The sequence below is a fragment of the Globicephala melas genome, chromosome 4 (assembly GCF_963455315.2).
Source record: "Globicephala melas chromosome 4, mGloMel1.2, whole genome shotgun sequence".
Taxonomy (NCBI): domain Eukaryota; kingdom Metazoa; phylum Chordata; class Mammalia; order Artiodactyla; family Delphinidae; genus Globicephala; species Globicephala melas.
Window position 1 is genome coordinate 12,453,971 of NC_083317.1, and position 22,782 is coordinate 12,476,752.

The 22,782-nt window shown below is 46.7% G+C and overlaps 1 protein-coding gene across 3 annotated transcripts in view; it reads right to left on the reverse strand.

Moving 5' to 3' along the window:
- EVA1C (eva-1 homolog C) overlaps positions 1 to 12,314 on the reverse strand; it is an 83,606-nt gene extending 71,292 nt beyond the window's left edge. Inside the window, exon 1 of one of the 3 annotated variants that reach the window (XM_030880765.3) lies at positions 11,683 to 12,314. In XM_030880765.3, coding sequence (XP_030736625.1) covers positions 11,683 to 11,893 — 211 coding nt within the window. In that variant the 5' untranslated portion in view covers positions 11,894 to 12,314. The remainder of the gene's footprint in view (positions 1 to 11,682) is intronic. The other 2 variants (XM_030880764.3, XM_030880766.3) reach the window with 2 other exon arrangements.
- Positions 12,315 to 22,782: the final 10,468 nt, after the last annotated feature.

Below are 22,782 nucleotides of genomic sequence, written 5' to 3' on the forward strand. Positions count from 1 at the left end.
GTCTACATTTTCAAAAGTGTATTGTTAAAACAGAGACTCACAGACACAGAAAAAAACTTATGGTTACCAAAGGGGAAAGGGAAGGGGAGGGATAAATTGGGAATTTGGGATGAACAGATACACACTACTACATATAAAATAGATAAACAACAAGGACCTACTGTATAGCACAGGGAACTATATTCAATATCTTGTAATAACCTATAATGGAAAAGAATCTGAAAAAGAATATATATATATATATACACACACACACATATATACATATATATACATAACTGAATCATTTTGCTGTACACCTGAAACAGTGTAAATCAACTATACTTCAATTAAAAAAGAAAAAAGTTATAATTTTTAAAAAGTGTATTGAGAAAAAGAGAAGATCTGGCAAGAAGATGCTCTGTATATATGCATAAATATATATACACACAGACAGTCAAATAATCAAATAGACATATACAGTCAAATATGTTTTTACTTTTATTGCAGGAAGTCATATTCATTTTAAAGACATACTGTACTTTGCTTAGGGATGTGGTGCCTTTTTATCAACATGGTGTCAAGGGAAGATGCTTCAATTTCTTCATATAAACGGATTCTGAACACTCAAGTTCTGTCACACCAAAATGGGCGGAAATGAGAAGCAGCAGCAAAGCCCTCCCATTGGACGGCATTCTTACATCACCCACTTTAAAATTAAATCTGAAACAGAGTTCTGACAGGCCTGCTATTTTCTTCAGTGCCAAAAGCCACACAATAGACCTTTTTTTGGACAAAGCTCTTAAAATGCTTGGAGATTCAGAGTTACTGAGTCACGAAACTTTACAAATATTGCACACCCATTCCTGCTGGTGCCTCTGCCTGCTCTTTTGGAAACAATACTATATTTTCTCTGTGTTTGGCAGAAAGAAAGAAATATTTTAATTAGTGTTGCAACCTGTTTGAAAGAAGGGTGACAGAGAAAGGCAAGCTCTGACAGTGGTTGGCTGTCCGCCGGTCTGGTGGCCTCTGGGCAGGGGTTGTAGCTATCATTTCAGAGGAATCTGTTTGATTCTCCTTCTACTCAGTGTGGTCCCTACAATGATGCCCGGTCCCATGACCACAGAAGCTTCAAATGTGGCCTGATAAGGTGATAACATTCAGCACAGAGGGGTGGGCAGGGTTGCACTGAAATAGTAATAGATGATTCATCCATGCAATTAACACTCTTAGAACCATCTCTGAACAGGTCTCTTTACAGAGTATATAACAGGCGGCACAGATGGGGACACAACGTTGCACAGAAATGTCAGCGGGTATATGTGCTGTCAGTCTGTGGATGCAGAGGTGGGGGGCGGTTAGACAGGGTGCAGGAAGAAGGGAAGCAGGAACAGAGGAGGAGGAAAGTAGGGGGAGGCAGTGAGAGGAGCCAGGGAAAAGCAGATCTGAGCATGGTTTTCAAGGCTTGCTCTCTTCCTTTTAAAAATTCAAATCGAATTGCCCCCCCATCCTGCCCCGCGCCTAGGATTGTTTCAGTGAAGTTGTGAAATAATTGAGAGGTGTTGCAAACACATCCTCGCACTGCGAGCGAGCAAGCGACTTCAAGTCTAAACACCTCTGCGTCCAGAGGGCTATTTTAGAGTGACGTTAACGATGGCTAGTATTTGAGCTTGAAATGAGGACAAAAGGGCCAAAGACACAGGCAAGTTCCAGAGAGGAAGCTGGGGCTGAGGGGAGCCTGAAGAAAAACCTGGATGAGAGCAGTGCCTGGATTGCCACGTCCTTGGCTTTGAGGAACTGAACACTTTTGGGTGGCTGCAGGAGGCGAGCTGGCCTTGAAAAGAGCGTCGTGGAGCCACCTCTAGGTTTTCCAGACTCAACTTTGGTTTTGAAAAAATGTTCCCACCTTTTTGAGATTCCAAACTTGTAGAACATAAAGCCATGGCATGTTGTCTTGTCGGACCCAGCATTCCTCAACCTCAGCATGAGGACTGAGGACCTGATCATTCCCTGCTGTAGTGGCTGTCCTGTGCCTTGTAGGACGTTTAGCAGCACCCCGGCTTCTACTCACTAGATGCCAATAGCACCCCTAGTTGTGAAGAATCAAACGGCCTCCAGACATTGCCAAATATTCCTGGGGGGACAAAGTCTCCCTGGGTTGCGAATCACTGGCTTCTTTCTTTTTTTACTGAGATATAGCTGATGTACAGTATTGTGTTAGCTTCAGGTGTGCAGCACGGTGCTTCAGTATTTTTGCCGACTAGAATCCATTACAACTTATTACAAGATAATGGGTATAATTCCCAGTGCTATACAGTAACTGTTGCTTATCTATTTTATGTATAGTAGTTTGCATCTATTAATCCCATGCCCCTAACTTATCCCTCCCCCGCTTCCCTCTGCTCTTTGGTAACCATTAGTTTGTTTTCTAAGTCTGTGAGTCTGTTTCTGTTTTGTATATACGTTCATGTGTATTATTTTTTAGATTCCATGTATAAGTAAATATCATATAGCATTTGTCTTTCTCTGTCTTATTTCACTAAGCATTGAGAATCACTGGTTTAGATTAAACATTAGGACAAGCTAAATTCTCCTTGAGTGAAGACAGCCATCTACTATAAGGACCACATGGCATTCTTGGTGAAGACTGACAACCCAAATAACCTGCCTTGAAGAGCTAGAAAGAAACGCAGAAGTCTGCGACAAGAGGAGACCTTTTTCCTCAAAGCACTGGTTTATGGCTTTAGAGAACCATAACACTGTTTACACATAATCCTGGGGACAAAAGTCTTGGAGCCCTTTGCTTAAAAAAAAAAAAAAAAAAAAAGTAAATCAGAAGAAAGGGACCTTCACACTTAAACTGAGGTTTAAAGAGGCAAAACAGAGAAGACCACAGGCTCTGCTCTGTAGAATTCTCCACAGCCTGAAGGACAGACTCCACACAGCAGGTCCTGCAGCACCGGGGCCTTGAGGCCCCTTTTCATGCTGAGGCTGCAGATGGCACCTGAGTCTTTATATCCGATCTGACTTGTCCACAAAGCATTTGGCATTGTTAGCTTTGGAAGGTGTGTTTAGGCCTCCCAAAATAGAAGAAGGTGTTTAAAAACGACCGTCCCTTAATTTCACCATCAAATGGACAGAAAAGAGGTGTGTGAGCCTGAACGTGAGTCAGTGTACATTTTTTTAATAGAAAGGAGACTATAATTGCAGGCACTCCTTGACGTGTATCCCTCAAAAGCTGTACAAATTGGCCTTCTAGATAAGATCGTGCGTTCTCATCTCCACCTGTCTCCCGCTGCACAAACAGAGAAGAGAAAGGGCTCCGTGACTCAGGTCTCTCTCGTTCCAGAGTACAGTACTACGATTGATTTATGATTGCTAAGCCTGAGACCTTCGGAAGCCGCCAAACATGAAAAGAGGGAAAAATCTTCTAAGTCAAGAGTAGAAAGGGAAGGACTTGGTAGCAGAGCGCCCTTCTCAGACTCTGAAACACTACTCTGAAAGCTGTCATGAGGAGGCATCGCTCAGGCCCTCACAGACAAAAAGGGTTATTTTATCCAGATTATTCCCCCACATTGCAGGGGAAAAGGGACTCATTTGTAATCATCAAAGGAATGCTGACAGACTTGAAATGGGATTACATTCTATTATCCTCATCCGAATTAAAGATTTGTTTTGGAGATCATTCTTAGGTTTCTTCCTCCCTGCTCCTCCAACCCCAAATGAGGTGATTTGTATTCATGGGACATCTGAGGCAGACATGAAATCAGACAGTTTGCAAACATACATTTCAGAGTCAGTGGCCTGAGTTTTGAATTTTAATGTTGCCTGCTTCTCTGTGTATAGAAAACTTGACTCTCAGGTCGAAACTGACCCCAAGCATCGCTTCATTCCCTAACTGGTTAATGCAGGAGAAATTCATCTCCAGGAGCCTGAGTGAGCAAGTGATACAGGTGTCCTGAAATGCAGGTGTGAAAATGTAAAACCTATACACGGGCAGTGTCATCTGGTAGGTCTATGGATACACTACTAAACCCTCAATTCCAGGCTCTGTGCTTTGGGTACCATTTTGAGAATGTGACCTGCCAAATCTATCCTTCATCCCTCAAACTGCTTGTTATCTGTGTGACTATGAAACCACTGAGAAAGAAGCTTTCTCAGGACAGAACTGACTCTTTAGAGTAGGCCTATATGATACCTAGCACAGCATCTGATACCTGAAAGACCTGAGAACATTTCTTGTTCTTTCATACAGACCTTCCACTGTGTACTCACAAGGGAACTGATGCCCACCTGGTAAGGAGTACTGGGTACCCTCAGGATGAAAGTCATAAGTCAGTGGAAGAGTTCAACTGGGTCAAAAAGCTATCTCTTGATTTTAGCTGCCAAAAGGACAAGATATCTTAGAGAACATCTCTATCAAGGCAAGGAAATGACACTCTCTAAGCAGGCGGACAGCAAAAAATATAGGTAAAGTACATTAGAAGTTATACCATTTCTTTGCTCATCATTTCTTTTCTTTATATCTCAAGCCTTCCTTCTAGACTCAGTGTCCTTCTTCAGGAAGTATATTCTTTAGTAGTTCTTTCAGTAAGGATTTATTAGTGGTAAACGTGCCCTTATTTCACACTCACTCTTGAAGATAGTTTAGCTGGGTATATAGCTCTGCACTGACAGTTTTTTTTTTCCCCAGAACCTGGAAAATATTTGACTGGCTTCTGGCTCTCACTGTTATGGGCAAGCCTTTATAGATGAAAATTTTTTTCTCTATGATCGTTTTAAAACTGTCACTTTGTTTTAGCATTTTGTAGTTTTAATACGATAAGCATAAATTTATTTTTATTTATCTTGCTTGAGATGCTTGAATCTGGATCATTCATCAACTCTTGAAAATTGACTCTAAGGTATTATCTCTTTGAGTGTTGCCTCTCCCTCATTTTCCCTATTCTCCCTTTCTGGAATACTGATCAGCTGTATGTTGAACCTTCATTCCATTTTCCATGTCTTATAAACTTTTTTCCGTGTCTTTATCTCTTTTGCGGCATTCTGGATAATTTTCCCAGCTTTATTTTCCAGTTCACTAAAGCTTTGGATCTGGTATATTAAGAGATAAACATTACAGAAGTGGCACTGTTTTAAACAACTTGTAATTTATTTGTTTTAGCATTAGAGAAGCTGCCTGCATTCAAATCCCCAAAAGTTACTTAGCCTCTCTTGATGCTATTTCTTCAACTTATCATAGCAGTATTCCCTTCGTAGCATTGTGAGGATTAAATGAGTTAATGAACATGAAGTTCTTAAAGCGCTGTGCGGCACACAGTGCTTTATGTTCTTGATACGCTATAGTATTTTTAGCTAACTTCTCTTACTTGTGCTAAGGGAACCAAGTAAAGAATATACCCCTTACGATGGGTCAGAGTTTAAACTGAGATGGTGCACACATGGGGGCCAGCTAAGGGGTAGCAGAATTAGAGACCCCACAGGGAAGGAGAGAAGCTCAGAGAAAACAGATTAGAATCACTTGGTCAGGCACCCTCCCATCTGAGAGTCTCCTTCTATCGCTAAAATCTAGGTGACTCTAGGACTGATGCTATTCAGGGAAGCTATTTCCTTCCGGAAAGATACAAACACATCAGCCTCATTAAAATAGTGGCTGAGGGCTTCCCTGGTGGCACAGTGGTTAAGAATCCGCCTGCCAATGCAAGGGACATGGGTTCGAGCCCTGGCCTGGGAAGATCTCACATGCCGTGGAGCGACTAAGTCTGTGCACCACAAATACTGAGCCTGAGCTCTCGAACCCGCAAGCCACAACTACTGAGCCCAAGTGCCACAGCTACTGAAGCCTGCGTGCCGAGAGCCCGTGCTCCGCGAGAAGGGAAGCCACGACAATGAGAAGCCCGCGCACCACAACTAAAGAAAGCTCGTGCACAGCAATGAAGACCCAACACAGCCATAAATAAATAAATAAATTTTAAAAATAAAATAAAATAAAATAAAATAGTGGCCAAGTATCATAAAAGTTCAGAATGCCTCGCCCCCAGCTTCCACGTCCATTACTTAGCTTGAATGACAGGAGTATGGATTTTTGAGACAAGACAGTCACGGGATTCACATCCTGCCTCTAAATTTTACCAGCAGTTGTTAACTGGGGTAGTGGGCGTGGCAGGGGAGGGGCTGGGTCACATGGGGGCAGGTGCTCTTTCAGTGTATGTTATTTCCAAAGCGGTGCCTTTTCAAGAATTTTAAAGGTGCTGACAGGATGGCTGAGAAGACCAGTGGCCTCCAAGTGTTTTAGATCATGAGCCCCATCAGTAAAAATATTTTGAGAACATTTCTCCACTATATTACATTTAGAAATTATGTTATAAATCAGCTATACTTCAATAAAATAAATTTTTAAAAAAAGAGATTACGTACTGTTCTACTGTCGACTTGTATGGGTTTTTTTTGTTTTTAGTTTTTGTTTTTGGCCACATGGCATGGCTTATGGGATCTTAGTTCCCTGACCAGGGATTGAACATGGGCCACGGCAGTGAAAGCACCAAGTCCTAACCACTGGACAGCCAGGGAACTCCCTCAACTTTATGTTAATTATAAGCAAAACTTCTTTTTTAAAGATAGAAAAGAAACAAATAGAAAAGAACAGAAGTTCTAACATTCTTCTCCTGTATCCACTCATCACCTTGTGCCTGTACCGACTACGGATGAACTGTGATGAGAAGATGTGGAAGGAAGGAATGGGAAAAGGTCAGTCTACTCAGAGGGCAACTGAAACCACCACGGTCAATCCAAGGACTATACAGAAAGGTTAAGCAAATTGTGGCACTTTTTCTCTGGCTTTGTCCCCCACTCAGCACCCACACGGGCCAAGCCCCCCAGCCTGGCCCCAGTCCTGGGCTGGAGTTAGGGTCTGCCTCTGCTCTGCTTCCTAGCTGGGAGGTCTTGGGCAAGTCACTTAACCTCTCTGAGGCTGGGTAAAGTGACACTACTACTCACCTCACAGTGTCGCTATGAGGATGAAATCAGATAACCCTGTGCTCAATTAACTTTTACTCCCTTCCTTTCTGTTCCTTCCTTGAAATGGCTACTAGGCTGCCCTTTCCAATAAAGCGCCTGGGAGACCAAAGCCATTAATAACAGGACCACTCCTTTACCCAGACTCCTCTTCTCGGCTACAGAAAGAGCTGGGAGAACACTTTTCAAACGTTGTTACTTTCCATGGAAACAGACGAGCCCTTTGAGACACTTACGCTTCATCCCTCTTCTTCTGTGACAGCTGGACAACTCCTGCAGACATTTGCTTTGTTTTTTCTTTCGTTACGAGCTGGCTTTTCGCTTCATAAAAGTTTTGAAAATGAAGACAATCCTGAATTAAAGGATGATGTGACCAAGGTATATTAAAAAGAAGAGCTGTGCGTGTGCACATAGGCACACGTGCATGTATGTATAAGTGTGTGCATACGTGTGTGCTGGGATGCAGTGGCAAACTAAGAGCTGGGAAAATACATCCTGGTCTCCCTGGTGGTGAGCCCTGGGGTGCGGGGTGGGGGTGAAGGGAGACCCCGTCATGCCCGTGTCCCCCTGGATGAACTGACACAAAGACAGGAGGCAGCCCTGCCCTCTGACACCAGAGCAATGGTTCTCACCTCTGGCTGTGCACTAGAATTGCCTGGGGGCTTTGAAAAAGAGACCAATGCCTGGATCTCCCAGATCAATTAAATCAGATGCCTTGAGTTGCTGCTAGAGCATCCGTACAGTTGTTTAGACTCCAGCAGTTCTAGTGTGCAGCCGGGGTTGAGACCCACTGCCTCTCTGAACAGAACAGGAAGGTTCAACCTCTGCTACATGGACAACTCCATCACGACCAAGTTCCCACCCCCCAGCCCCCAAGATCAACTGAATGACCATTTTTCCACATTCTGAAATTCCTGACCAATGAAATAGGAGCTAGGATGGGGCTTATTTGCTGGGCTGCAAATGATCTGATAACAAGCCCCACATCTTGTTTGCTTGGGCTACTGATTCCCGGGGGCGGGAGGCAGAACGTCAGCCCAGAGACCCACTTCTCTCGTGCAGTGCCCCTTCTTTGAGGTCTGAGGACATCTGGGTACAAGGAAGGCCTTAAAAGCTGCTCTGCTCCCCTGGTTTCTCACCTCCTTTCCTTTCCGCTTCCCACATTTACCACTACGTGTCCTAGGGTAAAACCAAACATGTAAACATATGGTCATGACGACTTTGTCAAAAGTCAAGAGTGTTCTAGGAATCCAAGGGATGAATTTTCTATCCTTTCCTTCCCTCTCTGCCCATCAGCCCATCCATCACTTTGAACTTCTTTGAGAAGAAAGAAAAGAAAGGAAAAAAAGAAAAAACACAAAACAGAACAGAAGAGGGAGAAAGGGAAGAGCAGATGGAGAAGGCTGTGCCTGCTCTCGGCAAAGAGTAAACCACCAAAAACATGAACAAGACCTGAGGGACACGGCAAACTAAGTTCAGGGACGCACTGGAACATCCCGCTTTAAAGCAGGACCAAATGTAGAGGGTCCTTAGCGTTTTATGGCTGGAACCAAAATGGCACCCCTCCCTCCCCTCTGCCCTCATCCTGCCTTGTTCTTTGAACAAAGATGATGCTGACATGACATTTCTATTAAAAAAAAAAAAAAAATCAGTGATCAGTTTGGACCTCTCAGGCTAAATCCTCAATTTGGGAATGCAGTCAAAAGAACAGAAGACCATCCCAGAGGAAAATGGATGAAAGCCAAGCACATTTGAGTTCGGGCTTAAGGATCAGAGGCAGTGATTCTGCATGAACTGTTCTTGCCTTCCTGGGATGTGTTTTTAATGCAGTGATGATAGCCTTCCAGTGGCCGCTGGCAGCATCTCAACGTCTTCAGGGAGGAGAGGGAAGGGGGTGTTTAGGGAGCCTGTTTCCTAGCAGGCTTGGAGGTGATTACACAAGTCATGAGCACGGAGGGGGAGACGCAGGCCCCGATGCAGCCTCTGGCTTATTAAGAGTGAGATCCGATGCTGGAATCCCTGGGGCCAAAAAAATCAATGACCCAGGAAAACTACAGCAGCTGACGGCCTCGGTAAAGAGCTCAGGGAAGAGTTGCAAAGAAGAGAAAGGCTTAAGTAACTTTCCAAAACTCTGCACCGTTCGTCTCCCTGGAGGCCCCGTACTGTACAGACCATAGCTGGGACCCCTTTCATTTTGACACTTTCTTTCACCTGGATTCACCATCCTTCTTCCATCCCCTTCTTCAGGAAGGTTGAAGGGGGTGCCAAGTTCCCTCCACCCTCCCTCTGTCTGGCTTTTTGATGTTTCCTTGTTTAGAAAAACAAGCAAGTAACTACATTGTCAAATGGTGCTCTCCAGTCCTCAGCTATTGCTGTCAGGCTCCGACAGGGAGGGTCCACTGTCTTTTTTCAGGCACTGATTTCTACACACCCCTCCAAGTGCAGGAATAGGACCTCCTGTCCCCAGGAAAGCAGGCATCAGGCTTTGAGGCTACAGTGGGGGGTGGCAGGGGCGGAGGTGTGTGTTGGAGTCACGTGATCAGGATGCACTGCTTCAACGAAAACATTCAACTGAACCCTCAGACTGTCATCTTCGGAGCTTAGGAGTTTTCCTCGATGCCGTATGTCACATGGTTACGGGGTCCCTAAAGGTTCATGAAGTTTCAAATCAAATGAATCAACTTTGAAGACTTCATCTTTCTCCCCGAGCCTTTTCTAATATTTCCCCGACTCCACACAAGATAGAATTTAGATCTAAACCTGAGTGTGTCTGTGGTTTCAGAGAACCTTATTTTTCTTTTCTTCTTCCCAAAAGGCTCCCGAGCACTTTCTCCCTGGTCTTCACATCACAAGAGCAAGGCTGCCCAGAGGAAACATGGGAACTCCTCGTGGATGCACCTGGAAATATCACCGCCGACCCAACACTGGCTCAGGGAGTTTTAAACCCTGAAATTTAGGTTCCCATCCAAAGCAGGAGAAAATTCCTTTTATTGTTTAGTCATTTAGAAAAACATGTATGAAAGCATCCATTTCCCAGAGCAGAGCATCCCTGTTTGAGAGCTCAAGTTCACCCTCTGGAACAGTTGCTCCGTACAGACAATTCCAAACCTGGGTGGTAACCTATAGACTGCTTCAAGGACTGCAACTGCTCCACTAAAGAAATAAACTCTAAGTGTCTTTAATCTAGGAAAACAATCTAATGGTTACACCGCGATTTACCTAAAGCAATATTTGTTCAGTTACGATGATGTCACAAAAGAAGGGCTTGTTGGCTTTCAGTTCTTTCCTTAACAATATTCAGGGCTTGATGGTGGCTGAACTCAGAACTGCTTTCCATAGCTTAAACCAGCAAAGAGAGAACTCTCCTAGCAGCCCAGAAAGTTCTATTACCAAAAAAAAAGTCAATAGCACTCGCTATTCGGCAGTTTCCCAGCACATTTACCATGGCGCTCTGATCCCGTGGTGCTGGATTTTAAGGACCACAGTTTCCTTGCCAAATAGACATATCTTGGCTTCCTTTGCTAGGTGGAAACACTGCCTTGATATTAAATATTCAAAGCAAAGAAACTCTGACCCAAGGGCTCTCAGCTAACAATGACATTCTCTGTAAGTAAACTAGAAACCCAACTCAGCTTCTGATTTGCCAGTGTCCCCTGCCATGTACTAGTCTACTGCACAAATAGGGCTGAGGAACGACTCCTGTTTGCCGTGATTATACCGCAAAAGACCCTCAGGCAGGGATGCGGGAAGCCTGGACTTGGCAGGAGATGCTGGAGAAGGGGAAGAGTAGGATTCAGAGCTGCTTCCTGGGCAGGGCAGGGGCGAGGAAAGGGTGAAAGGCCTCCAACCTCGCCAGACGGAGACTCAGGTCCGATACAATGGCAAGGACGTTGTTACTCTAAGCAAGCGCGGTCGTAACGTAAGAATGCGGCTCCTATAGCCCTCGTCAACCCAGAAACTTCTCTCACTTTGCTGCGCCACACCTACAGCGCCAGAACTATCTGAGATCAGCTGCGGAAGCCTTGGTCGCAATCCCCCCAAAGAAAAGCCTCATCCTTTACTGGGAGGGGGAAGTCGTTAGTTTTTTGTTAAGGCGATAGGGGACAGGCAATGGGGATGGAGGTGGGGGACGCTGGTGCCTTTTGGCGGTCAAGTCCTACCCCTCAGTCTACTCTCTGTTCCGTAAGCTTCTACTCATCTTCTTACAGCATCTCCACCAGACCTCCCATCCCCTTGGGCTTCCCTCGTGCCGGTCGGCGCAGACTTCAGGTCAAGGGTCCTCTGGGCTGGATTCCTTACGTGGGCACCTGAGAGGCTGGCTGGGGCACACCCGGCCTATGCGGAGAGCAAACCAAGTGCAGCGTGGACCACAACACGTGTTCCAACAGCGCTGAGCGCGGCACAGGGCTCAGTTTAAGGTATTTTAAGCCGACCCGCATCCATCGGAGTCGGGTCCCTGACCCTGGGAAATTGACGAGGAGGTCAACTCATTGAGGGAAAAACTCCAAATACCCTACCCACCCTTCCTTCTCGGGGGGGGGGGCTCCCCTGCCACCATCCCACATGCGCAGCTACTGAATATGCTAAGGGCTCCTATTATCAGGCAAGAAAACTGGCTCTGAGCGCGCTCCAACTTTAAACCAACCCGGCCTTGCCCCCTCGAGCGCCTGCCCCCAACCGAGGGCTCACCTGGGCGCCCCGCGGCGCCGGGGGTGCACAGCGAGGGAGGTCGCTTCTTACCGGAGAAGTCCGTGAGCGCTGCGATCTCTTTGGAGCAAACCAGGACGGTGCAGTAGAAGAGTCGCAGGAGCTGCCCGGGAGGCTCTGCCTGCCTGCGGAGGCCGGGATGCTGTGCTGGCTGGGGCGCTGGCGGTGGGCGCGCGTGTCCCGGCAGGAGCATGGTGCGCGGCGCGACAGAGCGCGGGCGCGGGCCCGGGGCGCGCGGGGGGTCGCTGGGCGGAGGGCGGCGTCACATGGCAGGGCGAGTTGGTAGCCAGCGGCTCCGCGGCCCCCTGCCACCTCCTGGCCCAGGCTGCCAGAGCTTCCTCCCCGCCGCGGGCTAGCACCGGCTCCCCAGCAAAGAGGAGGGGGCGGAGAACTGGGGCGGGGCGAGGAGCCCCGGGAAGAGTCCGCGTGGTTTCCCCGAGAGGAAATCTCCGCTGCGGCCGCGCGGGAGGAAACGAGGGCGGGGGGCGAAGGGAAAGTGTAGCCTCTCGCGCCCAGAGCTGCGGAGGCCGGTCCCTGGCGCGCTGCCCGCCGCGGAGGGCGCCCCCAACAGCGCGCCGAGGGCCGCGCAACTTTAGCGCCTTCCACGCCCGGGTCCCCGCCCCGGAGACGGCTCAGCGCCCCTGGCCTGGCCCGCGCTGGCCCCGTGCCAGCCTCGCCCTGGCCGCCTGTGGAGTGCGGCCGGTGCCCGTGACGCACTTAGGAGCCAGAGCCGCGCTTGGAGCCCGGGAGCCCCGGGGTGGGGGCCGCGGGAAGGTGGGGTACTGGAGGTGTGGGACCGCAACACTGACGTCTCTGCGACCCAGCGCGCTCCACGTGCAGAATCACCAAGCACGCACAGTTTTCCCCATTTCACAGAAGAGAAGACCGAGACCCGGAGCATTGCCCGACGCCAAAGCTTACGCAGCCAGGAGGGGAACCATCTCGGGGCTGGGGGGAGTGGAGGTGGGGGAGGGATGTGCATTGTGCTGAAAACGGATCAGATGGCTCCAGAGCCGGTTTCTTTTCGCTGCGACTGGTCCTGGTTGTCCGCCGCGCTCAGAGGATCTGACACTGGACCGGCACAAACAGCCACCGAACGCAATAAATGGGCTTTGTTATAAAATGGGCCACAGCATCTTTCTGAATCTCTCGATTACGCGCGGTGCAACCTACGTTTGGACGCCCAGCCCGTGCGCGAGGAGCGGGCTGCACGGCTCGGGCTCAGGGGAACCGAGGACAAGTACTTGGGGGCTCCGTGGCCGCGCGCCGGGTGGGGTACCTGGGGTCCAGGAACCCAAACCCCGCGGACTGCGCTGGGCGTCCGGGCCAGGCGGCGCCGGCGGGAAGGAGGAGGGCCGGGCGGGCGGGCTCTCGGCACAAAGTGTTCCCGAACACCGCGGGAGGGCATGCCAAGTTCGCGGCGGGCCTGACGCGGAAATGTAGATCATGAGGCCCAAGGGCGGGCCCGGGCTCCCTGCGCCGGCCGGCTCTGAACTGCACCGCGCACGCCGCAGAGTGCGGCGGGGAGGCCTGGACAGAGAAAACCGAGACTCGCTGGCCTACCTGGGGGAACCTCTTAGAGGTGGGCTACAAGGATCCCGGCGAGCTGGATGTCACTGCGTCTCACACCGTGCTCCGGCAGGGGCAGGGGCAGGGCCAGGAGAACTCGGATTCCGGCCATTACCTCCCTGTCTTGGGCTAGGGGTGAGAGGGGCAAATGCAAACATCAATATTTGTTAGTGGGACCCAGTCTACCAGGCACAATGATTTTTAAAATTTACATTAAAATATTCAACCTTCTCAATAACCCTTGGACCTAAGTATTCTTGTGCACTTCTAGGCTGGGGAAACTGAGGCAGGGAGGGTGGGTAAGGATGCCCAGCACTTAGCAACCATTCAGTAAGAGACGTTTGCTTAAAACTCGGTTCCCTGATGTTCTTTCCATTCCATTCATCCATCTACTTTAGATATGAATTAGGTACCTACGTACCTGGGGACACTCCTAACAGGAAGGGAACCATGCTCCCTCAGGGCTGGTGGCTGCCACCACTGTCCCGTAGGGATGTGCTGGTTTCCAGTTGCCAGTGTGGACACTGCTACTAGGTGTGACAGCATCCCCAGATCTCCTTACCTGTAAAGGCATCAGGCTTATTGTGAGAATTGAATGAGTTGAAACAGGTGACATGGGTAGGACAAGGCCTGGAACGAGTAAGTACTCAGTTAGTATTAGTCATTGGTACAGTGAGGAAGACAGACATTGAACAGGGAATGCCAAGGGAATGCCAAGGAGCCATGGGAACGAGACCCAGGGAGGGAAGGAGGGAGGGAAGGAGGTGTTAGGGACCTTTTTAAGACAAGATGGGTGAGAAAGACGGGAAGAGTTGGCCAAGCAAAAGCTAGGTATCAATATTTGGGGAGGATGAACATCTTAGGAAAAGGGATCAGCATATGTGAAATCCCAAAGAAGCATGGCTCCAGAAATGCATGCAGGACACGGAGCAGAGAGAAAAGGGCAGGGCAGGGTGATGTGGAGAGGTCAGCTGCCAGAGCTCAGGGACCCAGAGACCTTGGTGAACGCTTCCATCTTTTTTCTTTTTTCTTTTTTGGCCACACTGCACAGCTTGTGGGATTTTAGTTCCCCAACCAGGGATTGAACCCGGGCCCTTGGCAGTGAAAGCGAGGAGTTCTACCCACTGGAACGCCAGGGAAGCCCCAGAACACTTCCATCTTTATCCTAAGCCCTTGTGAGCACTTCCGTCTTAAGCCCGCAAAGGGTTGTAAGCAGATGAGTGATGCAATCAGGTGTGTGTTGGTAAAAGATGACTCTGGCTTCTGAATGCAACTGGACTGGAGGGGTCAACAGTGGGTCCAGGATTATACTCCTAAGAATTGGAAGCAGGGACTCCAAGAGATATTTGTACACTCGTGTTCATAGCAGCATTATTCATAATAGCCAAAAGGTGGAAGCAACCCAAGTGTCCATCAATGGATGCATGGATAAACAAAATGTGGACTGTGATCCAGTCATAGAAAGGAATGAACTTCTGATACACGCTACAGCATGGAGGCACCTTAAAAACATTATGCTAGGTGAGATAAGAAAATGATAAATATTGCATAGTTCCACTTACATGAAATAGCTAGAATACACCAATTTGTAGAAACAGAAAATAGATTAGAGGTTTCCAAGAGTTGAGAAACAGGTGATGATGGCAGTATGACACTGTGGATGTAATTAGGGCCACTTGATTGTACACTTAAAATTGCAATTTTTATGTCATGTAGTTACCACAACTTCAAAAAAATGAACGATGTAATAGACCAAAGCCCGCTGAGCCGTAAATGGGTGAGTTGTGTGGTGTGTGGATTGTATCTCCATAAAACTGGGGTGGTTTTGTTTGTTTGCTTGGCTTCACAGAGCGGCATGCGGGATCTTAGCTCCTTAACCAAGGATCGAACCCGTGCCCCCTGCAGTGGAAGTGCAGAATCTTAACCCCTGGACCGCCAGGGAATTCCCCCATAAAACTGTTTTTTCGTTTAAATTTTTTATTGAAGTATAGTTGATTTACAATGTTGTGTTAATTACTGCTGTACAACAAAGTGACTCGGTTATATGTATATGTATATATACTATATATATATATTCTTTTAAAAAATTCTTTTCTTTTTCATATACTTTTCCATTATGGTTTATTACAGGTTCTTTTTTTTTTTTTTTTTTGCGGTATGCGGGCCTCTCACTGTTGTGGCCTCTCCCGTTGCAGAGCACAGGCTCCGGACACGCAGGCTTAGCGGCCATGGCTCACGGGCCCAGCTGCTCCACGGCATGTGGGATCTTCCCGGACCGGGGCACGAGCCCGTGTCCCCTGTGTCGGCAGGCGGACTCTCAACCACTGTGCCACCAGGGAAGTCCTATTACAGGCTCTTGAATATAGTTCCCTGTGCTATACAATAGAACCTTGTTGTTTATAAAGCCATTTTTTTAAAAGATCAAACAAAGACCGCAAAGTGGGTCCAGGGAGATGGTCTGGAGGGGAGGGGAGCCTGGAGGCTGTGACTGAGCGTTGGGCTGGCACTTTGCAGGTCCAGAGAGAAGGGAGGAGTGGCCAGATTGGAAAGGTGTTCGGGAAGGATGGAGAGCGCAGTGTGCCTGGGTGCTTGTGGGATGTGAGTGACGAGGCTGGAGGACAGGTCCCTCCCTGCCCTCTGCTGTGCCCCTCAGCTGCGCCCTGTTAAATCATCTTACTCCTAACCTGATGTCTTTAAGAATTTTGGAATCTTGCAAGAAAATTAAAGAATTCCATTTATTTTCCCCTCTGATCCTCATACTTTGTGTGCCCCCAACAGAAGGGAAGCCAGTTACTCCCCGCCCCCATTTCCCTCTCTGAAAATATTATTCAATCAAATACCTAAACAATGGGGTACTAACCAGGACCAGCTCCAGAATTCACTGGCCCAGTGCAAAATGAAAACGCATAGCTCCTTGTAGAAAAATTATCCCGAATTTCAAGATAGTGATAGCAGGGCATTAAACCCAGCGTGGGCTCTGAGCACAGGGTCCTGAGTTACTACACAGGCCACATACCCATGAAGCTGGCCCAGGCACTACCAGTATCTCCTGTCTCAGATATGGAAACCGACAGCACGACCCTCACAGCTCATCTGTGGCAGAATTTGAAGTCCTCTTAAACTGCAAAGGTGCAGAAATTAGGGGATGAATGTCAACATGGAGTTAACTAAGAGCGTTCCTTTCTATGTGATGGTACCATTGGCTATCTTGCCCCTTCTCGCATGTGAGATTGAGAAGTGCCTCTGTACCTGGAGCGTTCGTTCTGTGTGTAAGAGGATCCTTGCAGGATACTGTAAATTACATACCTTGATTCCTGCCTTTTTTTTCCTTCCTTTTGAAGCAACTCTGTGCCTTCTTTCCAGCTCTAAGTTACATCTCTATTTTCCTCCTTCTTTGAGATCCTGGCTGCTTCCCTCCCCACATAGCCAAACCTGCTTTGGAGGATGTTTGTGTGCTGGGCACTTAAACTCCAGCCTGAACCTGGGCTCTCACTGAGCTATCAAAGTAAGGCTTTGGGGCTTTCAACAAAGATGGGCTGCAGCCGTTCTGAGAAGACATAAGCCATCATTTGTCAGCTGCAAAGAAACCAACCTTTCAGCTCAGGATACTGAGGCCGAACGTTGTCCAGAGCTAAAAAGGCTTATTTTTAAAAAGCAACAAACGGTGGTTTGTTCCTAGAGCTGGCACGAAAGAGCCACATCGATAGCAAAGGGCTGCTTGCTGAAGACTGTGAAAGCTGGGATGCACTTGAGAGGCCGTGGGGGGAATGTTTGGCCCAAAAGCCTATGGAAGGAAACCTTTAAGAATATGAGCTCAAAACTGGTGTCCGTCCAAGGTCAAAGGCTTCAAGTGCAATAGCCTGTACTCTGCCCCTGACAGCCAGCCACTGACGGAGGCGTTGGACCTCCCTGACTTTCGTCTGCAAAATGAAAATGGTGGACTCAAAAAGTCCATTTTGGCTCTAAAAGCCCACAGCCTATTTAAATTAGATGTAGGATTTCAGGAAATTGGGCTAAATCGATACTGGTTCCAAGACATTCCTTAATGTTTTCTTAAATACGTATTTTCATTTCTTTTTTGCTCTCAGTTTATTTTTATGTTGTTCATATTTTTCTCTTTATAGAAGAAGAATGTAGCATGAGCAAACTTGGGGGTGGATTCCTGAAGCATTGTGAATGATTGAATTCTGATTCTTGGGAGTTTTCAGCGTAAGCATTCGCAAGTATTCAAGGTGGTAAACTCAGTTTCTGGAGGAGAGCATGTCTCCATCCTGGAAGGAGCAGACACCATTTTCCCCTCTGAGGCTGGAAAGTGCTGTTCCCACAGAAGCCCTGACGCTGCTCCCTGCTGCCAGTGACACAGCAAATGCTGCGGGGAATCCAGCCTGCCTGGACCGCACCTGAGAGCAGGGAAGTTTTCTCCAGAGATCACAGCCCCCTACTCTTCCTACCTCGTTCTGTGCCATCAGAAGGGAAAGTGTGCTGATGGAAGGATGTTCCATAGTTGGTTTGGGAGAAACACATCTAGCTCTGAACTACCAAGCTTGCCCTGCTAGATGACACAGCGTGTGGCAGTGGGTAATTGTATGGCCTCCATGGTCAGAGCTCAAGGGTTCGAATCCCAGCTCTGCCATTGTTGGTACTTGAGTTGTGGATGGTGGTACAGTTTAGAGCGGACCTAGCTGAGAGGCAAGTCAGAGCAGAAGCCCCATACACGGTAATAAACATAACCATCTCATGGCCTTAGTGTATTATTATTGCTTGAGCATAAGACAGTGTTTGCTTTCCATTCAAACCCCTAGGGATGTCTTTGTGATCAAATGCCCTTTGCCTTGTTAGGTAATGATGGAAATGTAATAGTTTCCGACTTGTTCCTCTGGACGACAGTGGCCCTGGTCCCCTGTCAGGAAACCGGGCTGGGCTTTTTCACCAGAATTTTTTTTCTTTCTGTGAATTCTCCCTGACTCTGGTTTCTGAATGCCCCTTTTTCTCCCCACCTCTGGCCCACTCTGTCAGCCTCCACGCTCTTCCTCTGCCCGGAAGCATCCCTGTCTCCCAGCCCTCTGTGACATACCTGAGTTCTTGGGATCTCGTTTCCCTACAAAATACTGGTTGAACCTGACATCAGTTCTTCCAATCCTCAAAGGTCTGACACTATATAACCTTTCTTTTCTTTTAAAATTAGTTTTTACTGTGGTAAAATATACATAGCATACAATGTAGCATCTTCACTATTTTTTTTAAACATGTTTATTGGAGTATAATTTCTTTACAATGGTGTGTTAGTTTCTGCTTTATAACAAAGTGAATCAGTTATACATCTACATATGTCCCCATATCTCTTCCCTCTTGCGTCTCCCTCCCTCCCACCCTCCCTATCCCACCCCTCCAGGTGGTCACAAAGCACGGAGCTGATCTCCCTGTGCTATGCAGCTGCTTCCCACTAGCTATCTATTTTACATTTGGTAGTGTATATATGTCCATGCCACTCTCTCACTTCGTCCCAGCTTACCCTTCCCCCTCCCCGTATCCTCAAGTCCATTCTCTAGTAGGTCTGTGTCTTTATTCCCGTCCTGCCCCTAGGTTCTTCATGACCATTTTTTTTAGATTCCATATATATGTGTTAGCATACGGTATTTTTCTCTTTCTGACTTACTTCACTCTGTATGACAGACTCTAGGTCCATCCACCTCACTACAGATAACTCAGTTTCGTTCCTTGTTATGGCTGAGTAATATTCTATTGTATATATGTGCCACATCTTCTTTACCCTTTCATCTGTTGATGGACACTTAGGTTGCTTCCACGTCCTGGCTATTGTAAATAGAGCTGCAGTGAACATTTTGGTACATGGCTCTTTTTGACTTACGGTTTTCTCAGAGTATATGCCCAGTAATGAGATTGCTGGGTCGTATGGTAGTTCTATTTTTCGTTTTTTAAGGGACCTCCATACTGTTCTCCATAGTGGCTGTATCAATTTACATTCCCACCAGCAGTGCAAGAGGGTTCCCTTTTCTCCGCACCCTCTCCAGCATTTATTGTTCGTAGACTTTTTGATGATGGCCATTCTGACCGGTGCATGTTCACCATTTTTAAGTGGTGAATATATAGACCATATTGGTGCCTCTCATAACTGTGTCTCTCCCAGAAGGAAGAGAAGAGAAGGGTGGTCATGTATAAGCCAAGTCTGTTTCCCTTTGGTCAACAGCAGTAAAAATCCTTTAGCAAAAGCTTCAGAAGGGTGAGGGAGAGGCTGGAAGGGGGAGGGCTGCTGCACAGGTGCTGGGAGAGGAGAAACCTGCAGCTTCAGACAGTGCAGTTTCTGCAACCCACCGAGGAAAGGTACTAGGAACTGACAAGGGCGCCCTCTGTAGGTGAGAATCTTAATTTGCCTTAGGAATAATAACTGCGGTCCATGAATTTCATAAATCATTTTTTTTATTGTGGTGAAACACACATAACCTAATATTTACCATTTCAACCATTTTAAGTGTGCAGTTTAGTAGTATTCAGTACAGGCACGTTGTTGTACAGCCATTACTTCTGTCCATCTCCAGAACATTCTTCATCTTCAAAAACTGAAACTCTGTTCCCATGATACAAGAACTCTCCATTCTCCTCTTTCTCTAGACCCTGGTAACCAACATTCTACCTTCTGTCTCTATGAATCTAACTACTCTAGGTCCCTCACCTAAGTGTAATCATACAGCATTTGTCCTTTTGTGTCTGGCTTCTTTCACGGAGCCTGATGTCTCCAAGATTCATCCATGTTGTAGCATGTCACAGAATTTCCTTCCTTTTTAAGGCTAGATAATATTCCATTGCATGTATACACCACATTTTGTTTATCCATTTATCTTTGGATGGACACTTGGGTTGCGTCCACGTCTTGGCTATTGTGAATGATACAGCTAGAAACCTGGGTAAACAAAAAAAAGAAAATTTTAATTTAAATGATCATTCCCAAGGGGTAGCTTAAAGCTACCAAAAAAAATTTTTTTTTAATTTAAATGATCATTCCCAAGGGGAAGCTTAAAACTACCAAAAAAAACAAAAACCAAAAAAAAAAAAAACAAATTAAAGTCCATTAACAGGAATTCAGAACCAATGAAACTGAATTCCATTTAAGGGTATAGAGCAGAGGTTCCCAGAGTTTCTCAGTTCATGGTGCCCTTATTGTCCCAGTGAGTTTTTGCAGGGCCCCTAGGCCAAAAAAAATTATTGAACTGTTAAAAATTTATTAAATAACTAGATCCAAACAACTTAGCAAGTATTTATGTTCTAACAATTAATTAAGTAGCTATTTGGGGAAAATGTATATTATGTAAAAGAAAAAATATTTTTTATTTTATTCTTAAATAACCGCAGTTATTTACTAAGGGGGTATGCACACCCATTAGGCACATCGCTATCTCTCCAACCTTGAAATCAGATTGGACACTGCCACCCTTATTTTCTGTTTCATGTAGATTTTGCTTGGTACTTGCTTTTTATTACAGTAACCACTGAAATCCCGGCTTTGTGAAGCTCTGACATCTTTGATAGAAAAAGAGCACAAAAAAAAAAAAAAAAGAAGAAGAAGAAGAGAAGAAGAAACAAAAAAAAGTAGCACAGGGACTTTCCAGTGGCACAGTGGTTAAGAATCTGCCTGCCAATGCAGGGGGACATGGGTTTGATCCCTGGTCCAGGAAGATCCCACATGCCACGGAGCAGCTAAGCCCGTGTGCCACAACTACTGCGCCGTAGAGCCTGCGATCCACAAATACTGAGTCCGCGTGCCACAACTACTGAAGCCCTTGCACCTAGAGACCGTGCTCCACAACAAGAGAAGCCACCGCAATGAGAAGCCCGTGCACTGCAGCAAAGAGTAGCCCCCGCTCGCTGCAACGAGAGAAAGCCCACATGCAGCATCGAAGACCCAACACAGCCAAAAATAAGTAAATAAATAAATAAAAATTTAAAAAGAGAACACAATGTGACTGCAGAGGCAGGAAAAAAAAAGGAAAAGTAGCACAATCTAAATGTTGAAGTTATGAACTACCTTGAGTTCATGGTTTGCAATAGGTGTCAGGAATTGCTGTATTTCCCTCAACTTATAAAAACCTTCCAATATGTGAGTTTCTTGCGGTACTCTGGGCAGTTTGGTGCCCCGTTTGGGAACTGCAAATCTAGACAATCCAAATATTATGAAGACCTTACTTTGTCAACAAGAACTGCATAAACTGTGTCTGGCTGACTCTCCAACTGACCTCATTTTTACCACTCTGGCCCTCCCTCCCTTGCAGACACAATGGTCCTTTTGCTGTTTCCTGAACTCTCTGATTACCTTGCTACCTCAGTGCCTTTGCATTTAAAATATATATATATATTTATTTATTTATTTGGTTGCGTTGGGTCATGCGTTGTGGCATGCGGATCTTTTCGTTGCAGCACGTGGGCATCTCTCTAGTTGTGGCGCACAGGCTCCAGAGAGCCTGGGCTCAGTAGTTGCGGCTCGGGCTTAGTTGCCCTGTGGCACGTGGGATCTTTGGGATCTTAGTTACACAACCAGGGATCGAACCCTTGTCCTCTGCATTGGAAGGGGTATTCTTAACCACTGGACCACCAGGGAAGTCCCCTCAGTGCCTTTGCATTTGCTGTAGCTCCTACTTGGAATGCTCTTCCCCCATGGTTTGCCGCCCTCACTCATTCAAGGCTGTCCGCTGGTCCCTGTGTACACCAGTCACCATCCCCCCACCCCAAGGCTTTATTCATCTCCAGAACGCTCAAGCTGACCTGCCTAGCATTCTGCACTTTTGGGGGTGATTTGCCCCACACAAAACCTCTTTGAAAATATAACTACATTTAGAATTAGTGGTCCAGGATTACTTCAATAGCAGCAAAGTAAAATTGCAGTGTTGATGTAGTGAAAATGTTAACAAACACCAAAACAAGTAAACTGAAGAATAAAGACTAAAGATGGTAAAGGAAATAATGAAAATGCACAGAACTGTCATAATTTAAACTAGCAAAGCCAGGAATACTCTACGGTGGCAGTGGTACTTGGCTGCGGAGACCTCTGAATCCAAACTGTTCCTGGATGGGTGAAGAAACACCTCCCCCTCCGGAGGAAGGAACTGCGAAGTCTCACTGCCAAGAGGCTTGCACTCCAGGCTGGGAGAGATTTGTGGATGAGCTTTGCAACGTACCACACCATCTCGTTCCCATTGATCTTTGGTGCCATCGTTTTCGGGTTTTTTTTTCTTTTTTCTCATTAAACTTTGTTTTAAGGGGTCTCAAAATTCTGTGCCAGATTTTTGGTCAAGTTGTTTCCATTAGAAAGTACTGATTTTAAAAACTAATAACTTAAAACTGACACACACACACACGCGCATGTGCCATTCATTCTCTTTCCGTCTGAAGGTTTTTATGATACACTGATATTAGTAACCAGTTTAAATGGCCAATTGAGACAAACAGGGCTGAGATCATTCTCTTACCACCGGTTAAGATGGGGGTGGCAGGTATTGGGGA